A 9,172-nucleotide genomic window follows, 5' to 3' on the forward strand; every position below is an offset into this window, starting at 1 on the left:
CCAATGTATCAGTTTATCTCCCATGCTGACATTTTTCAGTTAGGGCAATACTTGGGCACACTTAATCCTGCTGGATCAGCTCGCCTACCTGCTGCTAGTGTGGGCTGGCAGGTGTTAACCCATTGCACATGCACCCTGCTTGCTTCTCTCTCAGTAGGCAGCCAGGTCACCAGCCTCTGCCAGCCTTTGGGTGAGGAGCAGTGAGCCAAGCCTGCCTGCTGGGGCTGCTGATGGTTCAGAAGAGACCCTCAGCCTCCCATACCTCCTCAGCCCCTCCTCAGGCTCTACTGCAATCCAACATCATGTCTTTGCTCTGGTTATCATTTGAAGGGAGGTTGCAAACATGCTGGATCACTTACTTTTCAGACACGCATGAAAGGAGGTTTATTCCTGTTCCCAGCTAGCCTTGAAATTAGAGGTGTAGCTGGGAGAAGGTAGGAGAATGCAGAGAGTACCAGACAAGCCCAGATCAGGTGTGACTCATGGCTGGAGTGCAATTAACACCTGCAGCTCTTCCAAAAAGAGATGAGTCCAGCTCTAACTCCTGGCAATGAGGTTTCCTTCCTGTTACAGCAATGGGAAATGGAGGCAGGGCTAGACAGAGCTACCCATGACAGCATGCAGCTGGCCACAGCCTGGCTGCAACCCCTCTGCTGCCAAGTGAGACTGAGGCAGGCTGAGCATTTACTATGGTTTGGGGGAGTGCATCAACTATTTCCCAACACAGGCACAACATGAGCTGTTGAGATGACTTGAATCCTCTGGGGGAGATTACAGCTATAACCTAGAAACCTAGAAACCTCTACTGAACTAAATTGTCAGCTGGCATAAATCCATGTTGATCTGAAGAGGCAATCCACTACTATAAGCTCAAGGGGTAGGTCTGCTTTGAGCATAGCTTGCCAATCCTCCAGTCTCAGTGCCTCCCTCTTTTTCTGGCTAAGAGAAACAAACTGCACAATGTACCATTTCCCAGGGCAAGAGGACAGTTGGTGCGAGATGGCAATAGTTCTTCAGAGGTTCTCGCTGCACCATTGCTACTCTGATGTGGGAGGGGACAGGAAAAAAAGGAATGACAAAACTGCTGAGGCTTTCCCACCATGGTCCCAAACTTGGCTTCAGGCGGCTGTCACCTTGGCATCAGTGTCTCAGAGCCCCTTGCCCTGCCAGGACTTCCCTGCACTGCAAACTCAGAAATGCGTGGCAAGAGCATGGCTGCAACACGCAGGGGAAGGGCAGTTTTAGGGTGCTGCAGCACCTCTTTTTGCAACCACCGCTGTGCTTCCAACCATACCAGAGCCACCTGGGACCCAAACACACCTCAGGCTGCTACAGGTACCTTTCTGAAAGTGCTCAAAGCAGTTTTGAGTACAGGGCAAGAGGAGCTTGAGTTAAGGAGCTTAAGAAAAGCAGAGACCAGAGATGTCTCCTTGTGGCTTCTTCCCACTCCCAACAGGACTGACATCTGTTTAATTTCATATGCTTATCTATTATTTTAATTGCACATTAGCAGGAGATCTAATAATGCCCAGGGAACAGAAACCTAAGTTTGAACATGCTTTCTTACTTTCCACTGACCTATTAATTATTTCAGAGCTCATGTGCATCTTTCTAGCTGTAGCTACATGCAGTTGGAGACTTTATCCTCTGCATCTTAGGCAGAAGTAAGCCTGCTGGGGATACAGCTTGGCCCTTCAAGAAGTACATTTTAGGTTTGGCTGCTCTCTCTGCAGAAGTGGAGTGGTTAATGCCAGGAAGCCCTTTGTCTGCAGACCTTGTGTCTCCGCTTGGACATACAGCTGATGAAGGGACGCTGCTGCCCTTGGGTATGTGACACACATCCCAAGCTGGAGGGTCAAATGTGGACCATATGCTGGGCCTTGGTGCTCCCCAAGCAGCTGCATCATACAGCTGGTTAGGAACATGTTTCTCAAATTGAGGGATGTTCATCAGCAAGTGAAGAGCCTGGACACAGTTGTTTGAGGGCCAAGACCTGGGCAAAACTCTAGGGCTCCTTCCTCCTCTGAAAACAGGCTGCTGCAAACTCAACCCACTCTTCTTTGGAATGGGGGAGACCTCATGGCAGATCTAGGTTAGCATCTTGCAAATACTGTCTGGCCAAGAAGACAAACAGCATTCATGGGGGTAGGAAGGGTCGCCCTGTATCATACCACTAGTTCCCCCAATAGGACATGAGTCACCATGAGCAGAGCACTGTCCCCTCCCTTTGTCCCTTGCCCCTGGATTGTTTGCAGCCCCACAAACCTCTCAGGGAAGGTTGCATGCATGGGATGCCCCAAGGTTTCAGGGCAGTCCAGGGCCTCACAGCTCTTCTTTCTTCTCCTGGCCCCTGTGGTGACCCTCACCTCGCTGCCTGGTCAGTCACAGAGGCCTCAACTTTCCCTTTGAAGGCAGGCACAGGATCCATGTACCAGCCCTGTCCAAGGATTCACACACCCAGAGACCAGCCAAAAGCAGAACCCACAGCTGTGTTAAATAAATAAATAAATAAATAAATAGATGTCACACTTCAAAAAAAAATCACACTTTATTTTTCAACCCTCCTCTGTGTCATTTGCAGTGCTGCTATTCAGAGTATGAGCTAATGTCTCAACAGCTTTGTGATTTTTGTGGCTACTGCATCTCCTACCCTCTGTCCAAAAGGGTCCAGAGTTGACTGTCCCCCTGAAGCTGCAGGTCCTTGGTCCTACCACAGGGGCAGTGAGGTGCAGGACAAGGGTAACTGCTGGCTGCTCAGGGGAATGGGCAGACTGCAAAAAATGGAGCTTAAAAACAATTGGCTATTTTTCTTCCAGGTAGTGGCAATCGGAAAGTAAAAGGTGAACCTGAGAGCAAGGAATGCATGGTCCAAATCTTGGTCCCTGGACTTTGGGGTGCTCCCTGTACAGAGGGGACAAGTCCCTTCCCCTCTGCCAAGGCATGATCCAGCTCTTGGCAAGAGGCCACTATGGTGGTTTAAGGCAGCAGTGTGGTTTGGCTCTTGGCACAATGGCAGGACATCTGCTTTCAGAGGTAGGACTGTGCTCTGAGCCCTGAGGAAGAGAGCCTGATGTCTTGCATGGCCAAGCCCAGTGACCACATGAGCTTGGACAAGCTGGCAGATTGTCCTGCACAGGGCAAGAGAAAGGCACAGGATACACAGCCACCACCCAGGGCATGAGGCATATGGGGAGGCAAGGACTCAGACAGCTGCATATGGAAGGAGGCTCAGGACGAGCCAAAGTGCTGCAAGCTGAGCACACAGAGTGAGATCCTGCTTCTCCAGGGCATGGAGGCAGCAGAGAAGGTGCTGGGCTTGGGAGCAGATGTGGCTGAACTGTGCCTCTAAGCCCTGCTCAGAGCACACAGAGCTGGTGGACACAGGGGACTAGAAGGATGTGATGGCTCATGAGGTAGTCTTCATTCACAGTCCCTTGTTAAAATAGACATATGGCACTTTGTCCCCATACTTGGCCATGATACTGTCATGCAGCTCCTGCTCAAGGTCAGCCACTGCAAGAGAGCTGTAGGGAGAGGGATAGACACTGAGAACTGCAAGCCTTCTCCCTGACCACCCGTCAAGCCACCCTCTTTCCCCACTGTCATTCCAGGTCCCCTGGGATCTTTTAGACTCATGTCAAGACCCACCACCCATCTCTAGCATTCAGTGCTTCCAGTGCTAGGGGAAGAGGGCTACCAATGGGACTGGGGGTTCTGTTGCTCCCAGCACAGAGCTTGCAAACCAGAGGAAGCACATGCTCTCCTGCTGCCAGGGGCACCAGAGTGCACAGGCAGGTGTTGCCTTGGGTTGAAGGATGGGAGCTCATTATCCTCCTCCTGAGATGGACAGAAAAGAGCTAGGGAAGAAAGAAGGCTCCAAGGTCCCACACAGGAGGGGTAAGCAGCGGGACAGTTACCATCTCTGTGGGAACAGGGCGCAGGCTGCCGGCACCATGAACAGGAGGCTGTGGGACAGAGAAGAGCTGAGCATTAGCACTGGGGATCACAACCCATATGTGCCCCAGCCACAGCGATCTCAGCCCCGAGGGGCTGCTCATGCCACATGACTCCCAATAACTGGGAAAAGCCCAGGCTGAAAGGCAAGCAGCGTTGCACACCCCTGCTGGGAAAGAGGTCTTTTTTTCAAGCACCCCTTGGAAGCACTCTCCAGGCCCCGACAGGCATTCGAGCAACAGGACACTTACAAGCCTCCACAGAGCAGCACCTGCAGAGGTGCGTGGAGAACCCGGATCCGCTGCAAGGGAAGAGCCAGGAGTTAGTCCCCAGCCTCACCACAAACCTCGCTCACAGACTGGGGAGATTTCTTCCCTCAATGGGGCTGAATGCCCAACACCTCTGGGGTACCACTGGCCCCTGCCACCCTCCACAGCCTCTCCGTGTCACCTGAAAGATCTTTGGTGTACTGGTGACTTGAATAGCAGACAAATGAAGCCAGGCTCTGCAACTCCTTCATTGTATTCCCACCATCTCAGTGGCTGGGGAGCAGGACTGGTGCACAAGACCCACTGGAACACCACAGGAGAAATGTGCACTCACCTGCATGAAAGGGATTTTCTCCAGTCGTTCCATGATGATGGGCAAAATAACTAGGTATGGAGACAAAAGGTCAGGCCCCTGGTACAAGCCAGCCTGCAAGGTTGCCCCAGCAGGACCATCCTCCCAGAGACCATGGTAGCAGTTAATTCTGCTGTAGGCCACTAGGTACTTGCTCATGGCAACAACCTGACACGAGACACCCACCCATGCATCATGTGAACAGCTTGGTCCATGCTCCTGTCCCTCTTGCTGGGCTTGCAGCATGGCAAGGGTCTTGTGAGGGCAAGGGAATACTGGGCTGTGGGTCATGGACCAGAGAGTGTGAGATGCATCTTAAAAGGGCCCAACTGCCATGGGAGCACCCCACATCCCCCCCAAGCTTTAAGTCAGGATGAAGAGGGCTGGGAGTTTGGGGAACTCTGATGGGAATGGCAGGATGTGGAGAACAGCTCTATCAGTGACATGAGACCAAATGTCACTAGGGATGCCAGGCCACCTTCCCTCTCTTCCTGGGGAAAATTGAAGCAGGGGAAAGAGAGATGGTGGATCACAGAGGGAGTCTCCAGTCCCACCGTCCTGCCCTGCACTCACTCATGCCTGGTGCCGCCATGGTGATCCTGGAGACCACAACCTGTGCAATGCCCTTCACTGCTGCCCTCTGCAAACAAAAGCAGAAGGTCAGCCCCTGATGTGTCATTCCCCTACCTGGACCCCCATCCCCAGACTCACCCTGGATTGGCCAAGCTCGTTGTTGTCCCTGTCTGTCACTGTGACCCCGTTGATGATTTCTCTGGAGGGGACAGGCAGTCGTCAGTAGGGGCCAGGATGGTCAAGAATGAGTGAGGCCAAGACAATGGGCATAGGGGAGTGCCAAGAGGGTCCCCTGTGCTGTGCTGGTACAGCTGCCCCAGTTGTCCCCAGTCCTGGCCCCAGGGCTTCACAGTCCCCAGCCCAGCCGATGCTGCCATCTTCAGGGCATGGCTGCAAACAGGGGCCAGCCATTGAGGGGACAGACACCAGACACCCGACAGTCCCGCACACAGCACCCCAGCTGCCAGTGCAGGACCCTGAAAGCTGACAGACCCCATCTAAGGAGTCCCAGCGCCAGCACATCGTGGACTGGGGCTCTCCTATGACCACATGCAGAACACCTACAGGTCTGAGGGACCTTCCAGCCCAGACCCCCAAACAGCTATCCTCAGCCCAAAATCCCACTCCTGCTAGAGTCCCAGCACCACAGATGCACAGACCCTGGCTCACCTCCCTCCCATCCTCACCCCCAATTCCAGCCCAGAGATGGAAAACCAGCAGGGTGAGCAGGCAGCCTGGGAGCCCAGCTGCCCATGGCTCACCTTCGGAGGGAACCAGGTCCCTCGGGCACCCCGGCTGTGTGTGGCACTTACTGTTGGCGCATCAGGGGGATATTGACACAGTTTGCAGCAGCCACGGCTGCAAAGGGGACCCAGCGGGCCAGCAGTGGCGGGGCTCGCTGCAGGAGACAGGCTGGTGTCAGTGCAGGGGGGCAGAGCGCAGCCAGCTGCCCCACACAGACCCATCCTGATGTACCTTGGTGTAAAGGTTGAGTCCTACTGCAGTGGCCAGGGCTGTACCAGTGGCTGTGATGTAAGCCACCCCGAGCTGCCTGCACAGTGATTTCCAAAGAAGGGAGAGAAGAGAAACAACTCTGACTCAATCTTTTTCTTTAAGGCCCAAGACAGTGCACAAGGTGTGTCTTTATGGGACATCCAGGGGGGTCCCAGCACAGAAGGTCCCCATCCTGTGTTGGGGCATGCTCACCTCAGTGAGATGGTGGAGGCGGCATTGCGATTGGTGTAGTTGACAATGGCATTGAAGGATTGGTTCACCCACTGCCAGAAAACCACAGCAGGCACTGTCCTGTGGAAGGAAGGGACCAGAAGGGACCCCAAGGGCTGTCAGGGATGCCTGGCCTGCTCCCATGGGCAGGCTTGGTGGCAGGAGAGCCAAGACGCCCTTGTCCTGAGTGTCCCCCAGAGGAAACTGAAGTACTGTGGCAAAGCCACAAGTCAGTGGCAAAGTATGAAATGACCCCAGGAGTCCTGTCTGCCACAGGGCTTTGGGGAGCACAGGAGAGGGCAGGGAGCCTAGACTTTCAGGGTGTTCAGCCAGGGGTGAGAGACCCAGCTCTCAGCTGGGCGGCAGCCATCCTGCTGGGCTGAGATAAGCCTTTGTCAATGGGACCAGCAAGGAGGGGACCACAGGGACACAAGTGGCTCTGAGGGTGACTGGGACGCCTGGGTTCCTACTGGTGTCTCAGGGACACTGAGGTGGTGCAGGAGGGAACATGGGGACATGTGGGTCTGAGCAAACTTTGGGATGCAAGAGGGTGGAGATGGGCTGGGAAGAGGGTGACACAAAAGCACTGGGAGATCCTCCACCAAGGCTGGACCTCACCAGCAACTCGCAAACTAATCTAACAATCAGGGGTGGGATGGGACAGGGATCTACCGGGAAAAGGCAGTGTCTGTTACATACAGCCTTCCTACCCCACAACAGCCAGAAGGGAAGGGAAATACAGGGAGCTGTCAGCACGGGTTGGGGATGCTGGAGCAGCCTGGAGGCACATTTGATCCTTGGTTTCAGAGGCCATTATGGTCCACAGAGAAGGAATAGTGGCCATTCAGGACTTGGACACATTACAGTGGCTCTTGGAAGAGCTGAACTGAAGCCAAAGAAAGACCACAGCAAGTCATGCCAGGATCCAGGTGAATCTGTGATGCTTCCACCACAGGCTGGGCACTAGATACAGGGCACTGGGACATGGAGTTTGGCCACAAGCAGACTGGCTGTGCCCTTGGCAACAGGGACTCCTCAAGGGGCTGGGGGCTGTCAGTGCTACAGCCCCATTCTGGCATCCCCAGGGGCTCACCGGTAGAACTGGAGCATGCATCCAGTGAGGGCCATGCCCCCTGGCACCTGGAAGGACATCCTCCCGATGAGGTTCATCTTCTCACCACTGTCAGGGTGGAAGGCTGAGTCGTAGAGTTTCTTGGCGTAAAGCAGCTGCTCCTGGGTGCTTCCTGGTGGCACCAGCCCGGCCCTGCAAGCCCAGAGCCCATAAAGGGGGAGCCAAACAGACCTGCTGGCACCTGGCACCACTGAGGTGCAGAGCCCTGAGCACCAAACTTGAAAGGCAGAGGAAACTCTCCCACGAGAGAAACTTGTCCCAGCTTGAGTCTCCTAGAAGCAGCCTAGGAAAGTTCCCCCAAACCAACTCCAACAGGTATTTTGTCCCAGCATGCCCCACTGGGAATGACTGCCTCCATCCCCCCTGTGGCCATGCCGGGTGCTCGGGCACAGCCGCAGGCACAAGGTTGGCACCTGCCCTGGCTGTACCCTTGCCCCTCACCTGCAGCTTTCCACCATGGCCTTGGCCTGGTCCAGCTCCTTCTCTGGCACCAGCACTGTCCGTGGGTCAGTGATGTTGAAGAAGTGCTTCAGGCGCCCCATGAAGGTGCTCTGGTCCCAGCGTGGGATGTCGATGTTAAAGCCAAGGGGAACAGTGGCCATTTCAGTGCAGGTCTGCACAGGGGCAAAAGGCAGCTTGGGAGGATCCTGTGTTGAGTGTGAGCCTGCCACAGCCACAGGAGAGGTTAACTGGGTGAGAGCTGTGGCAGGTTTATATTTAACGGGTAAACTGGACTTTCAGCAGCCCTGAGCCTGCAAACTTCCTGCACCCCTGCTGCCAGCCAAATGCTGCAGTGAGGCTGCTCTTTCACATACCATCCTGCCCAAATGTCCCCCAACTTGCACTACCCACCTCTCCTAGCACCAGACACCACCTTCTTGTGGTGGGACCTTGCTGCACAACACTTCAGGGCTCAGCTCACCCCCTTCACAGGGCTATGCAGCACTGCCCTGAGAGCAGTCCTTGCTTGGGCATTACACTGCATCCCCCACTCACGCACATACAACCCGGCACTGTGTCCTTTGCACTATGCTCTGTCCTCCAGTAGCACCGCATGCCCCCATGGCACTACACTGCACCCACTGCATTGCATGTGTCCACGAATAATGCCTGCAACTGCTGTGGCACTGTACCCTCCTGTGAACGCACCGCACAGCTCCTTCCACAACTGCATCCTCCTATAGTATTGGCACTGCACGTCCTCGGTAACAGAGGGCCATCTCGGCAACACTGTTATGCTCTCCCTACGCCACCACACCGCATCCCCCTATGGCACTGCATGCTCCCCACAGCGCTCCGTGGCCCTGTGCGCTCCCAATCACACTGCCCCGCACCCCTCCAGCACGGCACGCTCCCCGTGGGCGGTGCGGTACGGTACGGTACGGCACGGCACGGCATGGCACGGCACGGCACTGCCCTGCACACTGCCCGTGGCGCTGCACAGTGCTCACAGCATTAAGAGACCTGGCACGGCACGGCACGGCACGGCACGGCTCGGCTCATCCCCGCCCCGCCCGCGCGCCCCACGTGGCCCTACCTGCAGTCCCCAGACCCCTCGCCTGCCGTCTCCCGCCCACGGGTCCCCCAACGAACTCCGACGCGTGGCCACTCTCAGCCAATCACAGGGAACCGAACAACCACACCCATCTTCCCCGCCACACCCCTCGG

General features: G+C 55.4%; 1 protein-coding gene across 2 annotated transcripts; it reads right to left on the reverse strand.

The window, feature by feature from the left end:
- Positions 1 to 2,566: 2,566 nt before the first annotated feature.
- On the reverse strand, positions 2,567 to 9,158 carry SFXN2 (sideroflexin 2). Of its 2 annotated transcripts, XM_054163792.1 has the most exons (12): positions 9,042 to 9,158; positions 7,946 to 8,168; positions 7,466 to 7,636; positions 6,355 to 6,453; positions 6,124 to 6,199; positions 5,961 to 6,046; positions 5,287 to 5,347; positions 5,149 to 5,215; positions 4,558 to 4,607; positions 4,206 to 4,255; positions 3,918 to 3,965; positions 2,567 to 3,524 (listed from the first exon to the last, which is right to left on the reverse strand). In XM_054163792.1, exons 2-12 carry the CDS (start codon positions 8,104 to 8,106, stop codon positions 3,425 to 3,427), a joined length of 969 nt encoding a protein of 322 aa, XP_054019767.1. In that variant the 5' UTR covers positions 8,107 to 8,168; positions 9,042 to 9,158; the 3' UTR covers positions 2,567 to 3,424. The 2 variants fall into 2 exon arrangements, with proteins under 2 accessions (XP_054019767.1, XP_054019768.1); XM_054163793.1 differs by lacking the exons at positions 2,567 to 3,524; positions 3,918 to 3,965; positions 4,206 to 4,255; positions 4,558 to 4,607; positions 5,149 to 5,215 and having other exon boundaries at positions 5,288 to 5,538.
- Positions 9,159 to 9,172: the final 14 nt, after the last annotated feature.

Source organism: Dryobates pubescens, chromosome 8 (genome assembly GCF_014839835.1).
Source record: "Dryobates pubescens isolate bDryPub1 chromosome 8, bDryPub1.pri, whole genome shotgun sequence".
Classification (NCBI taxonomy): domain Eukaryota; kingdom Metazoa; phylum Chordata; class Aves; order Piciformes; family Picidae; genus Dryobates; species Dryobates pubescens.

What these genes read in the sequence shown, in the direction of transcription:
- SFXN2 (XM_054163792.1), bottom strand. Translation starts at nt 8,106, where the DNA reads ATGGCCACTGTTCCCCTTGGCTTTAACATCGACATCCCACGCTGGGAC. An exon ending in TGCATGCTCCAGTTCTACCG is followed by an intron (nt 6,454 to 7,465) that starts GTGAGCCCCTGG and finishes TTCCTTCCACAG; the next exon opens with GACAGTGCCTGCTGTGGTTT. An exon ending in ATCCCCCTGATGCGCCAACA is followed by an intron (nt 5,348 to 5,960) that starts GTAAGTGCCACA and finishes TGTCCCCTCCAG; the next exon opens with AGAAATCATCAACGGGGTCA.